Source organism: Thermobia domestica, chromosome 5 (genome assembly GCF_964235325.1).
Source record: "Thermobia domestica chromosome 5, izTheDome1.hap1.1, whole genome shotgun sequence".
NCBI classification, from domain to species: domain Eukaryota; kingdom Metazoa; phylum Arthropoda; class Insecta; order Zygentoma; family Lepismatidae; genus Thermobia; species Thermobia domestica.
The window spans coordinates 94,998,751-95,024,754 of NC_137458.1; the positions used below are offsets into that span (position 1 = coordinate 94,998,751).

A 26,004-nucleotide genomic window follows, 5' to 3' on the forward strand; every position below is an offset into this window, starting at 1 on the left:
AGGACCTCATCCAAGCGGATAAATTGGGCCAAAAACCTCCGAAATTTGAATTTTTGGCAATTTTGTACCCATGAAAGGGAACGAGGTGGACCACCCAAATTTATAATGATCCATACTAGTGTTCTATACTATTATACCAAATGTTCAAATTGGGCACTGTCCAAAATTTAAGGGGTGGGCCAAGGTACCCCTCCCAAAAATTTCAAGGGGTGCATTAATATACCCATGTCTTATGAAAGATAATGAACCCCTGTATACGCCCATATAACCATATAAGGTAATAACACCTCATCAAAGGGGATAAATTAGGTCAAAAACCTCCGAAATTTGAATTTTTGGCATTTTTTTACCCATGAAAGGGAACGACATAGATCCCCAATACTACTAGAGGTACATACTATGGTCTTTGGCTGCCATACCTAATTTTTAGATTTGGCAATTTCCAAAATTTAAGGGGGTTGTCCTATGTACCTCTGCCAAAATTTATGGGGTGGGCCAAGGTACCCCTGCCAAATTTTAGAGGGGGTGGTCCTAAGTACCGCTAGGTCATTGACTCCGGACCAAGGTCATTGACCTTTGACCTATGACGTCACAAAGGTCGGGGTCAAAGTCCAAAGTTAGACAGGGTGACCCGAGTACTACTGCAGGTAACCTGATACCTACGGTAGGGAGACATGTGACAAAACGAAAATGCTCTTATAGATGTGTTGTGTTACTAGGCTAGGTAAGATCAGAAACGAAAGAATAAGAGGCAGCGTTAAAGTGACTGAAATATCGGAGAAAGAACAAGAGAGAAGTTTACAATGGAATGGTCAGGTTACGAGAAGAAATCGTATTATGTCGATAAGCGAGTAAAGAAGACGGAAATAGAAGGCAAAAAAGAAAGAGAAAGACGAAAAGAAAAGGCGAATAGATTGTGTGAGTACGGACTTAGAAGAAAAGTGGTTATTAAAGGATGATGTTTGGGACCGAGCAAGATGGAATAAATCTCAAAAATGGCGACCCCGTGTAAGCAAGAAAAGGCAGAGTAAATGAAATCAGGGTCGGACTGGCTACTAGTTGGCCCTGGTGGCTGACATTGTGTTCACTCCCGAATTATTAATCCCTTCCAACCAGCCGCCGTGACTGCTCACAAAAATATTAGTTGTCGCACATATTTTCCACAAATTTTTCTCCTTCTCCTGAACTCCTCTCTTTATTAAAATTTTCATTTGGATCCTCTTTCGATTTGGCCCCTGTCTGGGCGGCATGAAGAAGAAGAGAGAAATTGGGTACTCTTTGAAGGCCGCTTTCTAAGTTGAGAATTGATTTCCATAGACAGCTAGCAAATTTTGCTTAGGATGTTTGGAACACTCTGTGAGAAACAAAATTAAGATTCTTTTACAGTTCTTGGAATTGATAATAAAGAAAAAAGAACTGTAGAAAGAAAGGGCAAATAAAGTAAATACAATTAAAACGAATCTCCACCTCGAGGTCAACACATACACATATTTGAACATTACGTCACTTTGCATTTAATGATTGATAAGAGAGCTTGCAAATATATAACGACTTTACCAGAAAAATGGAAATTATTTGTGCAAGCTCGACTGGTTGCGTTGCAATGCAAAATGATTTATTTAGCATTAACATTAACCGCTGTAACATTGTTTTTATCAGGTGAGTAGTAAATTTAATTACGATATTAAAGATACATTGCAAGGATTCCTCACATCAAAGATCCTGATATGCTTGGTGAATAATTAACATCTGTTATCTCCAATCCCTCAGACAATTGGGAAGAAAAGTTTTTTTTTAAATCTTCCTCTCCTTATTGTGCATCCTCAGCTCCAAAAGACATTTTCACTCTCCATACTCAACTATAAATTTGGAGCCGGGGTGGCTCTGTGGTAGCGCGTTCACCTCTGGTGCATGGGACCCTTGGTTCGATCACAGCTCGGGCCAAGTGAGCTTTATGGTGGACGAACATCGTGTATGTGGGGGGTTTTCTCGGAGTTCTCTCGTTTCCTTCCACTTTCTTCATTCCACCATTTCATTCATTTCTCATCATCACCGTCTATTTTAGCCTAGCCGGCATGAACGTGGGACGTAAAACTTGAAGATTTCATTTCAGTTTTCAACTATAAATTATACTTAATTTATGTAGAACTTGAGAGCAACATAGACGGATTGTACTACGTAACATATTTTAACTTTTTTAAAAAATCTTAATTTCTTACAAGTAGTTTGTTTGCCACCGTTAGGAAAAATAAAACAACAATCTGCTACTTAACAAAATACATATACAGTGTTTAAATAAATAATCAATTTCTTCTAGAGTAGTAGAAAATGGATCGATCTGGAACAGACCTGGCTCAACCTAGGACAACTCACAAGCCACTGAGAAAATGACCACCTTGCACCGTGAGACCACGGCCTTTTACGACCTCCATTTTAGGGGTGAATTCGTTCCCTTTTATGAGCACTTTTAAGGGGGTGACCTCGTTCTCTTTTACGACCTCCATTTTAGGGGGTGAACTCATTCCCTTTTATGAGCCCTTATTTTAATATAGCAGAAATTACGAACACATAGAAGAGAAGATAACACATAACACTACGTAACATACAGCAGAACAGATAATACATAGCACAGCTAATAAAAGAACATGGCTTATTTTCCAACCCCTATTTTACCATAGCAGAAATTACACTGAGATTATGAACACACAGCAGAACAGATAATACATAGCACAGCTAATAAAAGAACATGGCTTATTTTCCAACCCCTATTTTAACATAGCAGAAATTACACACGGTCTTTTACGACCTCCATTTTAGGGGGTGTATTCATTCCCTTTTATGAGCATATTTTTCAACCCCTATTATAACATAGCACATCAGACAGAGCCAGGGGTGAACTCGTTTTCAACCCCTTAGCATCAGACTACATAGCACATCAGACAGAGACTACGAAACATAGCAGGGGTGAACATAACGAACATAGCAGAGAATAGGGGTGGACTCGATTACGAACACACAGCAGTTGAACACAGCACAGCTAATAAAAGAGCATGGCTTATTTTAACATAGCAGGCCTCCATTTTTAGGGGTGAACTCGTTCTCTTTTATGAGCATATTTTTCAACCCCTATTTTAACATAACAGAAATGACATAAGCATGTCCTCAAACTACTGACCATCGTGAACAAAGGTTAAACTCGAAAACGAAACAACATATCGAGATGCTGTTTCCACATTTAGCAATTGGTCATCAAAAAAGTACTGACCATCGAGGTCAAAGGTCAAAACTCGAAAACGGAGCCACATACTCAGGTGCTGTTTCCACATTGAGTAATAGGTCATCAGGTACCACAAGTTCCAAAATAGTGGCCATCGAGGTCAAAGGTCAACATACTTAAAACCTAATTACTCGAAAATGGATCCACATATTGAGGTGGTGTTTCCACATTGAGTAATAGGTCATCAGGTAGTGCAAGTTCCAAATTAGTGGTCATTGAGGTCAAAGGTCAAAATACTTAAAACCTAATAACACGAAAACTGAGCCACATATTGAGGTGCTGTTTCCACATTTAGTAATCGGCCACCAACTACTACAAGTTCCAAAATACTGATCATCGAGGTCAAAGGTCAAAATACTTAAAACCCAATAACACGAAAACTGAGCCACATATTGAAGTGCTGTTTCCAAATCTAGTAATACGCCATCAACTACTACAAGTTCCAAAAATAGTGGCCATCGAGGTCAAAGGTCACAGTACTTAAAACCTAATTACTCGAAAACGAAGCCACATATTGAGATGCTGTTTCCAAATCTAGTAACTGGTCATCAACTAGTACAAGTTCCAAAATAGTGACCATCGAGGTCAAAGGTCAAAATACTTAAAACCCAATCACTCGTAAACTGCGCCACATATTGAGGTGGTGTTTCCACATCTAGTAATTGGTCATCAGGTACTACATGTTCCAAAATAATGACCATCGAGGTCAAAGGTCAAAATACTTAAAACCCAATTACTCGTAAACGAAGCAACATATTCAGGTGTTGTTGCCACATTTAGTAATTGGTCATCAGGTACTACAAGTTTCAAAATAATGACCATCGAGTTCAAAGGTCAAAATTTAAAACCTAATAAGTCGAAAATGGATCCACATATTGAGGTGCTATTGTCACATTTAGTAATTGGTCATCAACCACTGCAAGGTCCAAAAATAATGAACGCCCAATGAACCAATGAATGCGAATAACTCTTAAACAGAGCAACGTTCTGAGGTGCTGTTTCCAAATCTAGGAATACGTCATCAACTACTACATGTTCTGAAAACACTGACCATGGAGTTTAAAGGTCAAATATTTAAGCTTTAATAACTTTAAACAAAGCCTGTGTGACCTATTCAGTTTTGTATCAAGCAAAGAGAAGTGAAGAATGAAAAAATATGACTGGTTTACTTCGAGAAAGAAAGCAACGATATACATTTTAACTAGCTGCGTATTTTAAATCATTTTGTACTATTTAAATAATCAATCGGATAAATTTAACCGGCTCAGAAGTTCAATACTATTTTGTACTCTTGAGTGAGCTTTCCAATTTTGTAGCAAGAAGGACCATTTCATTTCATTTTGTAATACTCAAATTTGGATGGAGTGTTTAATTTTGTACGAACCAGAAACATTTGATTGGATTATTTCCTTATGTACCAACTGGAAAAAGTGAAGGGCCATTATTCAAATAAACAAAGGAATAGAATATTTATTTTAGTACCAACTAGAAAAAAAGAAGTGAAGTATGAATAAAATTTAGATGGACTATTTTCTTTTGTACCAACTGGAAAAGAGAAGAAGAGCTACTTTAACTAGTTCATTATGTACTGTTTAAAGAAACGAAAATTGACTATTTAACAAGCTCAGAATTTATGTAAGATTAATTTCGATGTTCTACTTTTTATACCAACGAGAAAAAATGAACTAGCTGAATATACGAAAGAATAAATTTAAGTGACCTATTCAATTTTGTACCAATGAGAAATGGCATTGCGCCATTTTGGAATATTCAAATTAACAAAGGAATTATAATTTGTGTCAACTCTAAAATCAATTAAACGAAGTAATGCATTTGAAAAACCGAAGCTGAGTATTTTATACCATTTTGTATTATTTCAACAAACAAAGGAATAAGCAAAAAAGGATCATTTTATATCATTTTAAACTAGTCTAATAAACGAAGACATAAATATGAGTGAGCTATTTAATTTTGTAGCAACCAAAGGATCATTTTAACTAGCTGAGTATTTCTGTACTTTTGTGCCATTCAAACACTAACCAGAAAAAAACCGAAGAAGGCCCATTTTAACTAACTGAGAATTTCTGTACCTTTTTGTACTATTTAAACAAACGATGGGATAAATTTGAGTGGCCTGTTATTTGTACTAACCAGAAAAATCGAAGGAGGTACCTTTGTACTAGCCCAATGAACGAAAGAACAAATTTGGGTGTTCTACTTTTTATACCAAACAAATAAGAACCATTTTGTACTACTCAAATAAACGAAAGAAAAAGCGAAAAAAGACCTTTTTAACTAGCGCAGAATTTCTGTAACAAGAAAGAAAGCAAAGATATGCCATATTAACTATTTAAATAAACGAAGGGATAAATTTAAGTGATCTATTCCATTTTGTACCAAGGAGAAATGCCATTTTTATTTAACTTAGAATTTCTAGTGCATGTTGTATTATTTAAACAAAACGAAGGGCTAAATTAGAGAAAGCGAACATGAACCATTTTACTCAAACTTGGATGGAGTATTTAGCTTTGTATGAACCAGAAAAAAAAGTAAAGAAGAACCATTTTAACTAACTCAGATCTTTATACCATTTTGTACTACTTTTTGTACCAATCAGAAGAAAATCAAAGAAGGGTCATTTTAACTAGCCAAGCAGAAAAAAGGAAAGAATTAACACTTTGTACTAACCAGAAAAGAAGAAGAAGGATCAGCATTCTATACTTTTCGTGCCATTTATTGGGGTGTCCTATTTCCTTTTGTACCAACGAGAACCATTTTTAACTGGCTTAGAATTTTATGCCTTTTTGTAAAATTTGTATCAAATCGAAAAAAGCAAGGAAATACCATTTTTAAATAGCTCAGCATGTTACAGCTTTTTGTGTTTTTGGTCTACCTAATTTCTTGACCATGTTGTACTATTTAAGGAAACAAGGGAATAAATTTGTGTGTCCTATTCACTTTTGTAGCAATCAGAAAAAGGAAAGAACTAACATTTTGTACTAATCAAATATGCGAAGGAATAAATTTGAGTGACCTATTGAAGAATGAATAAATTTTGTTTGCAATTAAAAAAGCGGAGAAGGTCTACTTTCTGTACAAACCAGAGAAAAAACAAATTTGTGTGACCTATTCACTTTTATAGCAAGCAGAAAAAGCACGAAAAAAAGGAAAGAATATTCATTATAACAAGCAATCTATTAAATTGATCCATTTATCAGTTCAGGTTCTTCTATTCATTCACAATTAAATGCATATGCTACAGTGGGCTCAGTGTTGATTTACAGAATTAAATAATTGTTTATCTTTCTCTAAAAACATTTCTACTATTTTGTTGATATAATAATCACACTCTGTAATGTATTCATATACCAGTTTAAATTTTTTCTCCAAAGTATAAGTGTTCTTAATATTACAACTTATAAAATGCTTCTTTATATAAAGTTTATAGATATTTTCTCTCATTTCACGTTTAATTAAGATCGTCCACACCTTTTGCAATAATTCGTAATCATATTGCAGCAAACAGTTGTGATCTTTTTCATTCTCATTATGTTTAGAACATGCTTCACATAATAATACTGAATTTGATGTATACTCATTAAATAATTGTATAACACATGTATCACTAATAGTTTCACTAGTACAGTCGCACTCATTAGCTTCCAGTTCAAAACAGGTAATATTTGAAACACTGTCATCATCACTTTCCGGGAGTATTTCATCATTATATCTATTATAGCGTCTAAAATAATACACATCTTCTATTTCCTGTGTTGGATATATGATTCTCACTTTATCACGTAATTCATCTGGCAAGTCGGGGTCAGACGGGTGAATTAACAGTATAGGTTTTTCGTTTTCACGTTGAATTTCTTTTTCTCTAGGAGAAACATAAACAATTTCCATGCTAGTCATTTTTTCTGCTCTTCAGCAAAAACAAATCAAGTGTGATACATCTATTTATATACCTAGAATAAAAGCATTCTATGCATTCTCCGTGTTTAATAATATATTTCAAGGCAATATAACATCATGATGTATGTCCTATTACTTTCCAAATATACTCCATAAACTTATATTCCATTATAATAAAATACATAAATGCAAAAATATATATTTGTGTTTTTGGATTTAGACGAGGAAAGAAAGTTCTAAAAATAATTGAATCGTTGAGCAATAGGCAGTACCTTAGCAATACAAATGTTAGGTAACGCATTCGCAACGTTGTTTAAATATCTGCTTTTCTTACTTTTATATGATCTTTTCTTCTGCTGTGATTCAAATTGGCCAAGCATGCTGTTACGCTAATTGCTATGGAGTCTGCTCTACAGAATTGTGACTCAACTCTGGTTTGTTAAATCTTATGTTCAAATATGTAGTTAATGACCGGAAAAATTGAGACTTCAATGTAACACCACAAAGGTATAAAATTCTGAGCTGTTTTCTTCTGATTGTTACAAAAATGAAATAATGGACCTTCATGGTTGGTATAAGTCACACAAATTTATTCCTTCGTTTATTTGAATAACACAAAAAGGTATAGAAATTCTGAGCTTATTCCGTCGTTTGTTTGAGTAGCAGAATATGGTATTTCTTTGTTTATTTGAGTAGTACAAAATGTACATAAAATAGACCTTCTCCGTTTTTTTTAATTGCAAACAAAATTGAATAGGTCACTCAGTTTTAATAGCACAAAAGGTACAAATTGACCTTCTTTGCTTAAGCCACTCAAAATTTATTCTTTCGTTTCTTTGAGTTAGTTAATATGGTTATTTGATTAGTACAAAATGTTAATTCTTTCCTTTTCCTGCTTGTTTTCAAAACTGAATAGGTCACGAAAATTTATTCCTTCGTTTAATTGATTAGCTAAATTGGATCTCCTTCGCTTTCTTCGTTTATTTAAATAGCACAAAAAGATATAAAATGCTGAGTTATTTAAAATGGTATTTCTTGTTGATACCAAATTGAATAGGTCACTCAAATTTATTTATTTGTTGATTTGTGTAGCACAAAAATACTCAACTAGTTAAAATGGCCCTTCTTTGCTTTTCTTCTGATTGGTATAAAATTGAATAGATCACTCAAATTTATTCCTTCGTTTATTTAAATAGCACATAAAGGTATAAAATGACCCTTCTTCGCCTTTTCTTTTCCTGCTTGGTTTTTTCATTTGTTTGAATGGCACAAAAGTACAGAAATTCTGAACTAGTTGTTTATTTGAATACTACTGAGCTGGTTAAAAAGACATTTCACGCTGGTACAAAAAGTAGGACACCTAAACAAAACGTATATAAATTCTGAGCTAGTTAAATTGGTCTTTCGTTTATTTGATTAGTACAAAATGGTTCTTCTTTGTTTGGTATAAAAAGTAGAACACTCAAATTTGTTCTTTCGTTCATTGAGCTAGTATAAAGGTACCTTCTTCGATTTTTCTGGTTAGTACAAAAAACAGGTCACTCAAATTTATCCCATCGTTTGTTTAAATAGTACAAAAAGGTACAGAAATTCTCAGTTAGTTAAAATGGGTCTTCTTCGCTTTTTCTGATTAGTACAATTTTGTTCTTTCGTGAAAATCCTTTGGTTGCTACAAAATTAAATAGCTCACTCATATTTATGCCTTCGTTTATTTAAATAGTTTAAAATGGTCGTTTTTGCTTTTTCTTTTGTTTGTTGAAATAATACAAAATGGCCGTTTTTAGAGTTGACACACACAAATTATAAGTCCTTTGTTAATTTGAATACTCCAAAATGGTGCAATTTCTTTGTTTTTCTCGGTGGTACAAAACTAAATACTCCATTGTTTATTTGAGTAGTAAAATTATAAAATAGTCCTTCTTCGCCCTTCTTCTTAGGTTGGTACAAAACTAAATAGACAACTCAAATTTTGAGCCAGTTAAATGCCTTTTCTCATTGGTACAAAATTGAATAGGTCACTCAAATTTATCCCATCGTTTGTTTAAATAGTACAAAAAGGTACAGAAATTCTCAGTTAGTTAAAATGGGCCTTCTTCGGTTTTTTCTAGTTAGTACAAATTTGTTCTTTCGTTAAAATACTCAGCTACAAAATTAAATAGACTAGTTTAAAATGATATAAAATAATCCTTTTTTTTGCTTATTCCTTTGGTTGTTGAAATAATACAAAATGGTATAAAATACTCAACTTCGGTTTTTTTTTCAAATGCATTACTTCGTTTAATTGATTTTAGAGTTGACACAAATTATAAGTCCTTTGTTTATTTGAATACTCCAAAATGGTGCAAAACTAAATACTCCATTGTTTAAAATAGTCCTTCTTCGCCTTTTGCTGAGCCATTTCTCATTGGTACAAAATTGAATAGGTCACTTAAATTTATTCTTTCGTATATTTAAATATTCAGCTAGTTCATTTTTTCTCGTTGGTATAAAAAGTAGAACATCGAAATTATGAAGTTGTTAAAATGATCCTTCTTCAGGTTTTTCTGATTGATACAAAAATAGAACATTTCAGTATTTCAAAAGTTACATAATGATCAATTTTCGTTTGTTTAAACAGTACATAATGAGCTAGTTAATGTAGCTCTTCTTCTCTTTTCCAGTTGGTACAAAAGAAAACAATCCACCTAAATTTTATTCATTCTTCACTTATTTTTTTCTGGTATTCCTTCGTTTATTGGAGTAATACAAAATGGTATAAAATGGCATAAAATTTATCCTTTCGTTTGTTTAAATAATACAAGATGATTTAAAATTCTCAGCTAGTTAAAAATGAAATATCTTTGCTTTCTTTCTCGAAGTAAGCCAGTCATATTTATTCATTCTTCACTTCTCTCTGCTTGGTACAAAACTGAATAGGTCACACAGGTTTTGTTTAAAGTTATTAAGGCTTAAATATTTGACCTTTGACCTCGATAGTGAGTACTTTTGGAACATGTAATAGTTGATGACCAGTTACTAGATTTGGAAACAGCACCTCAATACGTTGCTTCGTTTTCGAGTTATTGGGTTTTAAGTATTTTGACCTTTGACCTCGATGATCAGTACTTTTTAACATTTACTAGTTGATGACCTATTACTAGATTTGGAAACAACACCTCAATCCGTTGCTCCGTTTACAAGCTCTCGATGGTCATTATTTTGGAACTTGTAGTAGTTGGTGGTCGATTACTAAATGTGGAAACACCACCTCAATATTTGACTCCGTTTTCGAGTTTGACGTTTGACCTCGATGATTAGTATTTTGGAACTTGTAGTAGTTGATGACCAGTTACTAGATTTGGAAACACCACTTCGATATTTGGCTCCGTTTTCGAGTTTTGACCTTTGACCTCGATGGCCACTATTTTTGATATTTCTAGTAGTTGGTGACCGATTACTAAATGTGGAAACAGCATCTGAGTATGTGGCTCCGTTTACGAGTGATTGGGTTTTAAGTATTTTGACCTTTGACCTCGATGGTCACTATTTTGGAACTTGTACTAGTTGATGACCAGTTACTAGATTTGGAAACAGCATCTCAATATGTGGCTTCGTTTTCGAGTAATTAGGTTTTAAGTACTGTGACCTTTGACCTCGATGGCCACTATTTTTGGAACTTGTAGTAGTTGATGGCGTATTACTAGATTTGGAAACAGCACTTCAATATGTGGCTCAGTTTTCGTGTTATTGGGTTTTAAGTATTTTGACCTTTGACCTCGATGATCAGTATTTTGGAACTTGTAGTAGTTGGTGGCCGATTACTAAATGTGGAAACAGCACCTCAATATGTGGCTCAGTTTTCGTGTTATTAGGTTTTAAGTATTTTGACCTTTGACCTCAATGACCACTAATTTGGAACTTGCACTACCTGATGACCTATTACTCAATGTGGAAACACCACCTCAATATGTGGATCCATTTTCGAGTAATTAGGTTTTAAGTATGTTGACCTTTGACCTCGATGGCCACTATTTTGGAACTTGTGGTACCTGATGACCTATTACTCAATGTGGAAACAGCACCTGAGTATGTGGCTCCGTTTTCGAGTTTTGACCTTTGACCTCGATGGTCAGTACTTTTTTGATGACCAATTGCTAAATGTGGAAACAGCATCTCGATATGTTGTTTCGTTTTCGAGTTTAACCTTTGTTCACGATGGTCAGTAGTTTGAGGACATGCTTATGTCATTTCTGTTATGTTAAAATAGGGGTTGAAAAATATGCTCATAAAAGAGAACGAGTTCACCCCTAAAAATGGAGGCCTGCTATGTTAAAATAAGCCATGCTCTTTTATTAGCTGTGCTGTGTTCAACTGCTGTGTGTTCGTAATCGAGTCCACCCCTATTCTCTGCTATGTTCGTTATGTTCACCCCTGCTATGTTTCGTAGTCTCTGTCTGATGTGCTATGTAGTCTGATGCTAAGGGGTTGAAAACGAGTTCACCCCTGGCTCTGTCTGATGTGCTATGTTATAATAGGGGTTGAAAAATATGCTCATAAAAGGGAATGAATACACCCCCTAAAATGGAGGTCGTAAAAGACCGTGTGTAATTTCTGCTATGTTAAAATAGGGGTTGGAAAATAAGCCATGTTCTTTTATTAGCTGTGCTATGTATTATCTGTTCTGCTGTGTGTTCATAATCTCAGTGTAATTTCTGCTATGGTAAAATAGGGGTTGGAAAATAAGCCATGTTCTTTTATTAGCTGTGCTATGTATTATCTGTTCTGCTGTATGTTACGTAGTGTTATGTGTTATCTTCTCTTCTATGTGTTCGTAATTTCTGCTATATTAAAATAAGGGCTCATAAAAGGGAATGAGTTCACCCCCTAAAATGGAGGTCGTAAAAGAGAACGAGGTCACCCCCTTAAAAGTGCTCATAAAAGGGAACGAATTCACCCCTAAAATGGAGGTCGTAAAAGGCCGTGGTCTCACGGTGCAAGGTGGTCATTTTCTCAGTGGCTTGTGAGTTGTCCTAGGTTGGCTCAGGTCTGGCCCAGATCGATCCATTTTCTACTACTTTCTAGCAAAATCTTAAAAAAAAAAACGTTATTTATTAATAATAAGATAGGACATACCTTTAGCTTCTTAAATGTTCTTTTTCCCATTTTTACGGAAACTACGCATAAGAATTCACGTCAAACACATTATTTTGTTCAAGTTGATGGTGATCTATCGGCTGATATAGTTTTATCTTTGGATAATCCTTTAGTTCTACAGAAATTAGAAATTAAGATTTATAATTGTAAGCTTCATTTTATTAACCACATGTACTTTCGTCCTGTCGGTATCACAGTGAGCAGCTTGATGAACATTTATTTATTTATTTATTTATTTATATTTTAGCATATCAGTTTCCCGTCAATAACTGGCCTCCTTTTCGTTTAGCATCAACTTTTAGGTTTACAAATTCATTGGTTTACCTCATTTTCTCGGAAATCACTTACGAAGTTTCACATTGACTCGCTATATAAACTCAACGAGATTAATTAATTGGTATATGTCTCATCTTTACACAAACTTATTTTTCTTAAAAGCTGAAAATATTATAGAGTTTTTTGTTGTCGTTGCTTGTTTATTTATGGAAGTTTAGCATTCCTTTTTAGCATTGGGATTATGGTACATCGACCTGCAGTTTAAGATTTGAATCCTAACCAGTGGAATATATTGAATGCGCGTCATCGGGAACATACTGCGGGATCACGTGCACAAAATACATGTTCGTTAATAATTAGAAGAACGTAAGAGCAAGGTGGTTGAGTAGTAGGAAGCTCACCGGTGGTGCGCTAGGTCCCTGGTTCGATAACAGGACAATGCAAATGTGTGATTTTCTCTCGTTTCTACCCACATTTTCATTCCATAAATTCCTTCATAATGAATATTTTCATTATTCATTCTTCTACTTTAGACTAAAGAGTATATATACGTGGGACGTTAAATTGATGACTTCTTTTCTTAAACCAACGAGGAGAATTACACATTTTCTGTTTGATCTAATTTATCTATCTATAAATTAGATCATTTTCGCAAGATTAATAATATAAAATAACTTCAATTCGTATATGATTAGAATTTAAATTAAATATGTTATTTGTCTGTTTTACCTGTATTTAAATGTTTCATTCAACAGTGTGGGTATTTATCTTTGCAGTAGTTATTATTTCATTCATACTTTGAGCTACTTACTTGCTATTAATTTTATCCACGAAACGAAATTTCATTTTCATTTTCAAATAATTATTTTCGTTTTGTCTCGTTTCGATTCTCGGAAAGCTTTTCTGGTCTTGTTTCGAAAATTTCCTAGTCCCATTTTGTAAATTTATGTACAAATGTTATTCCTTGATTTCAACTAAAAGTTATCAGAATCTTTGCGTGTAAAGAGAGGTCCGCGAAAGGAGTCATATAATAATAAACATTTTAAATTATATTTATTATTCAAGAATGTTGTGTAATGGACTTGCGAAGCTAAATGAAAAATGAAATGATTTTTTTTTTCAGTTTAACGTCCGATGAATATGCTCTTTACTACAGATGCAAAAAAAGACGGCTGTTTTGAATCGATGGTTTTTGCACATAAAAAGCCGAGTTTTTTTTGGAAAAAAAACGAGAATTTTGGAAATTTTGGCTTTTTTCATTTTCATGATTTTTTCTATTTGAATAGCTTTCTTATAGTATACTCTAAAGTTAAATAAGATTCCATCATTTAAATGCCATATTTCGCTCTGGAATTCACCATCATGATGGATGGAGCACATGGTTTATGAATTAAAGTAAACATATAGTACGTAGTATTTGAGGCAATTGTAAATGATATTTAACTTTATTTTAACTTCTGAGTTATCAACATTTTTTCTTCTCTACGTCATTTCTTTTTAGTCATACATGTTTCATTTTTTGCAGATTAGTAGGCCTACTCTAGCTTCTAGCACGTAAGTTAAACTTATGTTTTTCAATATATCCGTCAGAGCGTACGTTTGTTAGTATATCGTCAGAGTGTACTTCCACATTTTTGTTATACTGTAGCTGTGCAATGATTTTGCAATAATCTTCCGGATACAACCTTGAATACAGATTTATAGAAATAATCAGTAGCGGATACAGAAAAGTATTTTGAGAGGTGTTTCTCTGACCCTTGTGAACCTGGCCCCCACCTCTCGGTACAAACGATTTACGCATATCAATAAAAAGTATTTCGTTTGTACCGGTTTGTACCGCAAATATTTTTGTTTGTACTGTACTGTAGTATGAGAAATTAAGAAAACAAAGTGGGGGGCCAACTTCACGCAGCCCTCCACAATGTTCTATGATCGACTTAATTGGGTCATTTGAAAGATTTTCGTTTGTACCGGATTGCACCGTAGTTTGTTTCGTTTGTACCGTCCTGGATTATGAAAAATTAACGAAACAAAATGGGGGCCCAGATCAAGCAGGCCCCCAAATCACGACTTAATCCACCGGGTACACATGGTTTTTGTATGTCATATAAAAGTACTTGGTCAGTACCGGATTGTACCGCAATGAGTTCTAGTTTAGCCATAACAGATTTTGAAAAATTAAGAAAAAAAATTGGGGGGGCTGTGTGAACCTGGCCCCCCCACCACGTTGTACAAACGATTTAGTTGGCTCATTTGAAAGATTTTCGTTTGTACCGGATTATACCGTAGTTTGTTTCGTTTGTACCGTCCTTGATTATGAAAAATTAACGAAACAAAATGGGGGCCCAGATCAAACAGGCCCCAAATCACGATTTAATACACCGGGTACACATTATTTTTGTATGTTATATAAAAGTACTTGGTTGGTACCGGGTTGTACAGCAATGAGTTCTAGCTTAACCATAATAGATTATGAAAAATTAAGAAAACAAAATTGGGGGGGCTGTGTAAACCTGGCCCCCCCACCACGTTGTACAAACGATTTAGTTGGCTCATTTGAAAGATTTTCGTTTGTACCTGATTATACCGTAGTTTGTTTCGTTTATACCGTCCTGGATTATGAAAAATTAACGAAACAAAATGGGGGCCCAGATCAAGCAGGCCCTCAAATCATGCCTTAATACACCGGGTACACATGACGTTTGAATGTCATATAAAAGTACTTGGTTAGTACCGGATAGTACCACAATGATTTCTAGTTTAACCATTATAGATTATGAAAAATTAAGAAAACAAAATTGGGGGAAGTGTGAACCTGCCCCCCCCACCACTTTTTACATACGATTTAGTTGGCTCATTTGAAAGATTTTCGTTTGTACCGGATTGTATCGTAGTTTGTTTCGTTTGTACCGTCCTGGATTATGAAAAATTAACGAAACAAAATGGGGGCCCAAATCAAGCAGGACCCCAAAATCACGATTTAATATACCGGGTACACATGATTTTTGTATGTCACATAAAAGTACTTGGTTAGTACCGGGTTGTACAGCAATGAGTTCTAGCTTAACCATAATATATTATGAAAAATTAAGAAAACAAAATTGGGGGGCTGTGTGAACCTGGCCCCCCCACCACGTTGTACAAACGATTTAGTTGGCTCATTTGAAAGATTTTCGTTTGTACCTGATTATACCGTAGTTTGTTTCGTTTATACCGTCCTGGATTATGAAAAAATAACGAAACAAAATGGGGGCCCAGGTTAAGCAGGCCCTCAAATCACGACTTAATACACTGGATACACATGACTTTTGTATGTCATTTGAAAGTACTTTGTTAGTACTGGATTGTATCACAATGGGTTTTAATTTAACCATAATTGATTGTGAAAAATTAAGAAAACAAAATTGGGGGCTGTGTAAACCTGGTTGAGGATAAGCTGATCCAGACAACAAAATTTCTTTACAATTCGAGTGAAAACTTGACCAAAAATTTGTACCAATTATCTACTAATTTGTACCAAGAGATGACTGCAACAGAATGTTGCTGGAGAATTTGTAGTGATTGCATTCTTTCTGCAACAACATTTGAACAAACTGTTCCAGAAGATTTTGTTAAAGTTTATAGCATGCAACTGCCAGGTGAACTGCGGAAATAATTGTGGGTGAAAAAGAGAGCTAGATTGTACTTTTTTTTGGGGGGGGGGAACAGAGTAGTGGATACAGATGCCACTTTAATTGAAGTTGTAGGTGAAGGAAGTGATGATGAAGCTGTCAACAAACCCAACTTCTTTGAGAAGGAAGTTAACGAAAACTGTGGACATTCAACTGCAAAATGCCATCGAGAAAAGTAAGTCTCAAAGTACACATTTAGACTTTTATTTAGAACTTTTGTTTAAGCTCATTTATTGTCGCAAGACTTTTTACTTTGCCATATATACTGATCAGCAGTTGAATTAGAGACAGCAGGAAAGTTGCAGAAACCCTACCAGTGCATGTGAATGAAATGCATCGTGAGGGTACTGCTGCCGTGTACTTTCTTTCTTGGTATTCGTGTCAGTGCAGTGTGTGATTGGCAAGACGAAGGTCTTGAGTGCACTTGACCGAGGTCAAATCGTAGGGATCAGACGATTGGGTGGCTCGATTTCGGAACTGGCTGCGGCACTTGGATATTCATAGGAAACTGTGTCAAGGGTGTGTCGTGAGTACCTGGCTTTCGGTAAAACCGCACCCATACGGGCAAACTGCCGCGGTCATTGGCGTGTCGATGTCAGTGGTAGACGCTGAGTGGCTCACATCTTAACAGCCGATAGACGGGCCACAGTGCGTCAAATCGCGGAGAGGTTCAATGCAAGATAACAACACCGTGTCGGGAGTCACACAATTAGCAACCACCTGCTCGCCATGGGGTACAGAAGCCATCGACCCACGCGAGTATCCCTTCTAACAGCAGAACACAGGAAACAACGCCTAGCATGGGGAACACGTTGATGCTAGTGGTCTACTGTTCCACACTTAGTTGCATGCATGGGGAGCATGCCCGCGACCGTTCGGTCTATTTAATGGACAGGTTCCGCAAGAATGTAATGCACCCCGCCCGTAGTTCCTCAATACGCTGTTGATTTGCTCGTGCACAGCGCACCGGCAGAATTTGTCCCCTAATTCTGACTCGCCAAAGCGATGTAACCCCCATTCTCTAAGGGAGTGGGATACGCCCACTGCGCGGCCAGACCGAAGTCCTGAGTGCCTACCAGTAGACCTACTGGTTCAGGCAAACTGCTAGCGAGTCAGTCCTACCATGCTCTGCAGGCATGGCGCCCGAGCGTTATAGGGCAGGCTCACCTCCCGCCCGTGTTCACCGTTACCCAGATTCCTGGGATATGGATAGAGATTCCACAACAACACTTCAGGCGCGTGGAGCCCATGCCAAGGCGGGTAGCCGCCATTATCAAAGCGATAGATGGTGTTACATGCTATTAGGTAGGTATCTATAATTCAACTGGTGAACAGTGTACAGGTATATTGTCTTCCTTTGTATAACTACAATACTTTTAAGTTTAGCAGTCTAATAGATGCGCAGAAGAATCTGAGTACAATTATAAAAGCTAGTACGTATAGTAAAATAGTGAAAATCATGAAACAGGATATGATGGTACTTACTGTAAATAGGATACAAAACGCACCTCAAATAATTCCGGTAAGTATATTTTCCTTCATTTTTAATAATTAATCCCTAGTTTCAATAATTTTTTTCTCCTAAATTTATATTTTAAGCACTAATAGATAAAACTTTAAGGTACGCGGAACTTTTGGTAACGCCAACGCGGATAAAGTGATCACTTCTTATAAAACCTATAATATTAGAAGTATAATAAAGAAATGATACATTTACGTTTATTTTCTTAGGAGCCATAAGGCAAAAACTAAGTGCTGGAAAAATTTTCAAAATGGCGTACCGCTTATTTAAAATGGCGGGAAACTAGCAACTAGAGTTTTGGGACTCTTTTAGTATAATATCAATATATATAACATATTCTAATATGTTTAATCTTTAAAAAAATTTAAGATTGATCGATTTTTGTCGTAATTGTACTGGACTAGGGCTATTTATTCAAAAACGCGGAAAACCCACAACTGCATTTTTTTAGGGTAACAACATCAGTAAAACATATTTCGATAGATTTCATCTTCTTTTTGAAACGTTTACCTCAAACACTAATTTGAATCGACATATAGGCTTACGTACAGAAAGATAGTGCGAAAGTCTACTTTCAGAGTTCTTGCGCACCCCCTGGCGACGCCACTTTTTACGAACTATTTATTAAACTAGCCGGACTTCCAAACCTGTTGATACTTATCGGAAATTGCAATGAAAAGCCGTCTCAAATAGTCTCTCTTTTTCTTCATGTTAAATGATTCATTCAAATGTTTCAACATAAATTGTGCGCAGTTCAATGACGTTTGAAGCTTCATTGCGCATCTCTGACAGTGTATATAGTAACAATATAAACATCGTTTTAAAGCTTATGAAATTTCCAACAACATTTATTCGAGCAGTTTTTTCATATTTTCATATTTCTACTCTGTTAAGTTGTACGAGGCAATGAAAAGATTGTGTCCCCTAATACAGATCACAATTTTTCACTTTGTCCTAAAGTTATGCAAAAATGGTTACTCGAAGAAAATTGATAATAACTTGTTACATTGCCTATAATATTAGAAGTATAATAAAGAAAGAATTATCCTTCTACGTTAATTAGTTTAGAAATTATGTGGCATAAACTAAGTGCATGTAAGAAATCCAAGATGGCGGACTATTTTTTCAAATTGGCGGACTATTTATTCAAAAGGCGGAAAACCCTATTTTTTTTGAATTTTCTGGAGGCTAATGAGAAAGAAATCACGCACAAATTCCCGAAGGTTCCATCTTTTTATTCTAAATATCTAGGTTTGACCCGTTTTTGATGTTATGTCATTTTATGTTAGTTGAATAGATTTTTTTGAAATATTGGATACGTGTTTCGTGCTTTTTGAGTCTCAAGTGTATTTCTGGAGATATATTCCCCTGTCCCGACCTTTGTTATACACTTTATATATATATATCTGTATATACAGGGTGGATCATGTTAATTTTTGTACGGAAATATCTTGAAAATGGTTGAATATAAATGAGTTGAACAAAAACTTAAATAGGAAATAACCATGAGTCAAATCGAATGATGATGTGACCGTGCCTCCCAGGGCCGCTCTTCAAGGGTGCCCGGGGCCTAACTTTAAAATTTTAAAAGGAAACATGGTGCGAGTGACACCTCGTTCGATAGATCTTTAGAAACTAGAAAGCGATGTGGGAAAAGATTTTTCATATCGATCACCGTATTCAAAATGGCCGCCAAGATATGTTACCTGTATCAGATAAACATCCAGTACCACTAATATGAAAACGGTTGAACAGAAATGAACCAAACAAAAACACAAATAGGAAAGCCATGGGGCAAATCGAATGATGTTGTCGCGGTGCCCCCCAGGCCGCCTTTCATGTGGTCCCAGGCCCAACTTAGAAATTTTAAACGAAAATATGGATCAAGTGATACCTCGTTTGATTGAACTTCATACACTAAACAGCGTTGTGGCAAAAATTGTTCATATGAGTCACCGTTTTCAAAACGGCCTCCAAGACATGGTGCCCGTACCAGATAAGACGTCCAGTACCATTCATATTAAAACGGTTGGACATATTAACGAATGAACAGAATAAAACTCGTATAGGAAATTACAGAGGGTATTTATATTTCCAGGGCTCGAAAATGTTGCAACAGAGGAGAAGATAATTAGAGTAAAAGTGCCATAATGCAAAGGAAGAAATCTAATTTCTAGAAAATCATCGTTCCAACGTCCTCCGTAAATGGATGAAGCGGGACGAGAAGGAACGGTGAAATTGCAAATGAGAACCTTAGGTTTTGCAAACTGTACCTACACAACATAATTATCTTAAATGTGTTTTTATAAGAGATAGGTGTCTGTAATGGAAAAATAGTAGGTAAAATTCTTGTTAAATCACATCTTCCATTTTTATTGCAGACAATGATTTGTGCAAAATGAATCAACTGAAATACGAAACCAATTTGCCGAACAGTACAATTTTAGAACAATGTGTACGAACGTTAGTTTTGCTCAAAAGCCTTCTGCAAAATATTGGTTCATTACAGTACCAGTCAATTCTACACCCATGTGTTTCAGACAAATCATACCTATTGCAAGTAAAAGTGGGGCTCTCATTTGAGATTTTACCATTCATTTCCTCTTCAACCACTAACGGAGGGAGATCGGAAAGATAATTTTCTAAGAATTAGATTTCCTCTTTAGCATTATGTCACTTATACTTTAACAATCTTTTTCTCCTTTGGATTATTCTCGAGGCGTGGAATGATAAATACTCTCTGTGATTTCCTATACGAGTTTTATTCTGTTCATTTAACTCCAACCGTTTTCATATTAGTGGTACTGGATGTTTTATCTGATACAGGCACCATGTCTTGGCGGCCATTTTGAAAACGGTGACCATATGAACAATCTTTTGCCACAACGTTGTGAAGATCTATCGAACGAGGTATTATTGACCCATATGTTAGTTTAAAATTTCTAAGTTGGGCCTGGGTCCCCATGAAAGGCGGCCCCTCGGGACACCGCGACAACATCATTTGATTTGCCCCATGGCTTTCCTATTTGAGCTTTTGTTTGGTTCATTTCTGTTCAACCGTTTTTATATTAGTGGTCCATCTCGGACTCCTAACCGAGTTACGCACGTCCAAAAGGGTGGGAAAATGAACTTTGAAGGCTAATTCTGGCAAAACGACAAGAGATAGAAGGGCGGTGTTAGTCGGCCCACATAGACTCTTAACATGGACTATCCAAATATACTAAGATTAGATGTGTACAAGGCAAGCGCAAAGGATTCCCCAAAGGATGCGAAGCATGCCACAGACGTTATGAGGGCAAAGTGAGGTGAGGGTGTGTGTGTGAAGTGTTCATGCATACAGAAGCGAATAGCTGAAGTGTGTATGCGTATGCAAGATGGCGGGAGAAGTGCGTGGTTGCATAAGCGTACAGGAAAGAAGCGCAATTTCGACAGGTTCATTCAAAGCATGTTTTCGAGGAAGCAGAAACGGCAGTCCGGCAATAGGATAGGGACATACAGCGCTCTACATAGGGTTGACAGTTTTGTCGCTAATGGGGAGGTGATGCAACGTTTACGATAGAGGAACCGAAACCTGTTCCGGTGATAGTACTCGTAGAAGATAAGCTTAAGCTGATTACTACAATTGCAATACAAACAGCAAGAATGAAAAACTGAGTAGTTAAGGCTGAATTCGACCACTGCGTTAGAATGTAAAATACGTTTGAGGATATTTATGACGAAACTATGGATCACACAAAGTTGTGAATTTGGATAATTGTAGATTACCTATGCATTGAACAAAGCATTGGAAAAAGTAAAATAGTCCTAATCATTGCCATTGTTGTATAAAAAGAGCATTTGAATGAGAAGTTACGGTTTTCGATAATGAACTAAGCTTGAACAGTGGTTCTACTTGTCTCTTATTATTAAAGCAAGTTTTATTTAGTGACTAAACTTTTCAAACTGTAGTTAGAAGTATAAAAGATATTGCGAGACTGCACAATTTTATACTTCTTGTTTGGACGAAATTATCCACACAGATGGAGTATTCTTCAGGTGGAATTCACCCGTAAAGAGATTCACACAGTACGGCAAGATGCCGAGACACAGCAGCAGTGGGAACTGGCATCCGGGATTGAAGATGTGGGTGAAAGGGCAATTCGATGAGCATTTAAGTAATAATAATAATAATAATAATAATAATAATAATAATAATAATAATAATAATAATAATAATAATAATAATAATAATAATAATAATAATAATAATAATAATAATAAATCCTCTCGCATACTTGACGCGTCGGGCAACCAACAGCGCCCACTGTTTTATGAAGCAGTAAAACACCTCTACAGCGAAAAGTTACCAAGTGATTTAGGAATAGCTTCCTGAGAAGTGTTGGAAATCTGGCAACTTTGCCTGTCATTACAAAAGGAAGAAGCAGAGTTTTTTTTATAACCGACATACTATGGCTTAATTTGGTCGCGTTTCTTAAGCGTCACGTATAGCCAGATGTTTACTATTTATTAACATAATATGATACACTGCAAATCAATTATTACAAATTTTATCCACTACATGACAAGGTTACTGTGGAATTTTAGGACTTCCCATTGCTGAGTAAGACTCCTCTAAACGCTCCCCATAACGTGTATTGGTTTTTGAAAATTGTGGGAAAACGAAAGAAAGTAGTCGAATTTTGACAATTCGGCCACACAGTGATCATGGAACTCTATGAAGTGATCTTAAATAATTGATTTCCAGAAAAGATATTCGATACCTTTGAGGGCAGCCAAATGATTGTCATAGGCTGTCCTATCAAATGTCTCAAATGTTATTTGAATCGTTTCTTAGTTTATGAGTACCATAACTACTATTTGGCCTACTTTCCAAAACCTTAACATTTTATTCAGTTTTCACACGAAGTTCATAAATTGGGGGGAAAAGTTGCGGGGAGCGTTTAGAAGTTCCTTAAGTAAATAGCAGAACTCTATGCTTAAGTATAGAGCCTATTAAAAAAAACACTGGAAGGAAAATAATTCAACACGAAGACATTAGCGCTGATTTTGCATTCATCTATTTTATCCACGCCATGAGAAATCATCCAGATTTACTACACACCAAAGCTGTTCAACGTTCATGCTACACGTAGTGGCAAAGGTGAGTTTAGGAGCTCAGTTTCGTTTGCGGAGCTCAGAAAAAAAGGAAAACAAACTATCTTCACATGTAACCAGTAATACATTTGTAGATTCATATGTAATTACAGTACTTCTGAAGAAAAATCTTATCACTCGTTAATTTTGCCTTACACAAACACCGTTATGAATGACAGGATCCGTATGTGTGTAAGTTTCTCCATGATTCAATATGAAATTGCGTCCCCGGGCTGCAAGTGACGTAGTTTCTTTGTTCACTAAGCGACATGTATGGTTCTGTCTCTGGTTTTACACTAGGTGGCGTATCTAATGCACAGGGCTCGTGACTGAATTCCACAATTAGTTTGAGCTGCTTTGATAGTTGATGCCATCGAGTAAATGCTATTTTGGTGTTTCTGTGTGAATGTTTGTGTGCGTGTGTGAGTGTGAGTGTTCGCGTAAAGTGTATAAGAGCCTCAGTGTATAGAATTGGGCAATTGACAACTCGCACGTGAATTATAGTAGAAACAATAGAAACAATAATCATTTAAATAGTTTTACCGCTTATCATTGTGGTACTCTTTGGGCAGCTGATAGAATGGCGGACTACTCTTTTCTGAGCTTACTGATATGCATCTTATATATGGCGAGGCGAGAAGTAACAGCCGGGAGGCAAGGCGTCTGTATGAAGAACGGTTCCCGAATAGGAGATTACCGTCGCACGTCTTCTTTCAAACCATCGATCGCCGACTTCGGGACACAGGATCACTACAAAAACCCCGACAAGAAGTAGGACGAAATCGAAGTGTGCGGACTGTTGCATTTGAGGAAAACGTGCTGGAAGCATTTACGTCTCATTCTGAAACCAGCACGCGCTCCGTAGGTCAGGCGCTAAACACAAGTCATACGACTGTGTGGCAGGTTGTGCACGAGGAACGAATGCTCCCTTTTAAGTTTCAAAAAGTTCCCCTGCAGACTTTCAACCGCGTGTGGACTTCTGCCAGTGCTTTCTACTGCGCACTATTATTATTATTATTATTATTATTATTATTATTATTATTATTATTATTATTATTATTATTATTATTATTAAATGCTTATCGAATTGCCCTTTCACTCTCCATTCGCAGAATCACACGTTGACTCTTGGATGCCAGTTCAAACTTTTGCTGTGCCTCGGCATCTTGTCGTACTGTGTGAATCTCTTTACTCAGTTTTTCATTATTTTTGTTTGTATTGCAATTGTAGTAATCAGCTGCAGCTTGTCTTCTACGAGTACTATCACCGGCACCAGTTTCGGTTCCTCTATCGTGAACGTTACACCATCTCCCTATTAGCGCTTTTTAATTACACAAGTGTCAACCCTATGTAGAGCGCTGTATGTCCTTACACCACTGTCGGACTGTCCTTTCTGCAAAAGAAAAATGCACTTCTCAAAATGATTTGTTAGAATTTTATACACCAAAAGACATGGAAGTAAGCATTTCAAGAAATGAAGAGGAAAACCCAGTTGATTATGTTAGAGAAAATGTAAATATGGATGCGTGTGTGCATCCGCACCCTGCAAGAGGTGTAAAAGGGGAAAAACTAATTTTATTAGGCCTACTCCAAGACAGGTTGCTGCTCTTGATCTATACAAGGCCACTGATAGAGCAACAATACATATTCTGACAGGAGCATTAGGCCATAATGTAGAGGAACTAGTAATAAATAGGTCTTCCATTCACCAATGCTGAGAGAAAATCCGTAACGGAGTTGCACAGGACCACCAAAGTAATTTCGGAGTGCATCAAGTGCGTTAGTTATGCAATGGGACGGAAACCTACTGCCGAATTTGACTGGCAGAAAGACTCAACAGTTTATCAATAATTATTACAGGAGATGGTCATGGGAGGCTAATTGGTGTTCTCAGTTTGTCGTTATCAAGAGGAGAACATATTGTTTTTACTACAGTTCATTAGCTTGAAGATTTGAATTTGGTAAAGTTCGTGCACTCAGTTTGTTGTAACACTACTCCCTGCAATATGTGTCATGTTAACGGTGTCTGCATTCTGCTAGAGCAGAAGCTCCAAAACAATCTTCTATACCTTCCTTGAAGACACTACATTTATGAATTGGTTTAAAATGTGTATTTGACAAGTGTTGTGTTTCGTTTGCATCTGGACTGGATGTTCTCCTATTTAAGCGTTTTCAGAACGAGAAGTCTAAAATAGATTGTACCAACTTTATTCCAGGAATTGATGATGATGATGTAAGGAACAATATTTCCTATGTAAGATATGAAGTGTTAAATTTTGCTATTAAACTTGTAGAAGCAGAACACTGCATAGAAGATTACAGGGCATTTTTTAGAACTGACCATCATATTCTTGGGTGGCATACCTCCTCGAGGCGTTTTCTTTTGTTTACCTGGAGCAATTCACCATGAGGGTGGATGGGAAAAGCTATCTACTATTTAAAAATACTTCTCTTTCTCCAACAATTTTGTTTAACCAAGCAAACAGAAACGGGTCTTCGAAGAGTATGCAATTTTCTGATATGACTATATGTACAAGCTTGATTTAAATGGGATCAAGTCTCCCATTCACCATTACAAGACCTGCAATTTTTTAAAAGATTTGTACAGTTATAGACAAATAGATACTGAATTATCTGAGTGGCTCTCTCTAAATTTTCTCGACATTGATTTTATGAGAAAAAAAGGGGTATAGACACACACTAAAAGGTGATGTTCAAATAATTTACACTTTCAGTGGGGTGTGTGTTGTAACCAGATTTTATGAGAAAAAAAAGAAGAGGAATAAATAGAGATGATAAGTTGTTTAAAAAGTGAAAGTACCTTAGTAAATGATAAAAAAAAAAAAAACTTGAAAAGATGAACATTAACATGTCATAACGACTTGTCCTGAAACAGAAGGTAATGAAACTTTTTTTATAAAAAAAATCATCAAATCTTTAATGTCAAATTAAAAGACTGATAAAATTGGAAATATAAGGGGACGGAAAACGGACGGATACAGCCTAGACGTCGAGGGTGATTGGAGTGAGCCATGTGGAAAGGACGAAACCAAGGACTTTGGATGAGAGGTCTCTAC

At 36.0% G+C, this 26,004-nt stretch overlaps 1 protein-coding gene across 1 annotated transcript in view; it reads left to right on the plus strand.

Annotated features, from left to right (window-relative positions):
* The first annotated feature begins 1,518 nt into the window (after positions 1-1,518).
* LOC145686008 (inactive pancreatic lipase-related protein 1-like) overlaps positions 1,519-26,004 on the plus strand; it is a 132,957-nt gene continuing 108,471 nt past the window's right edge. The window contains exon 1 of the mRNA XM_081758843.1: positions 1,519-1,659. Within this exon, the coding sequence (XP_081614969.1) occupies positions 1,611-1,659 (49 nt within the window). The 5' untranslated portion in view covers positions 1,519-1,610. The remainder of the gene's footprint in view (positions 1,660-26,004) is intronic.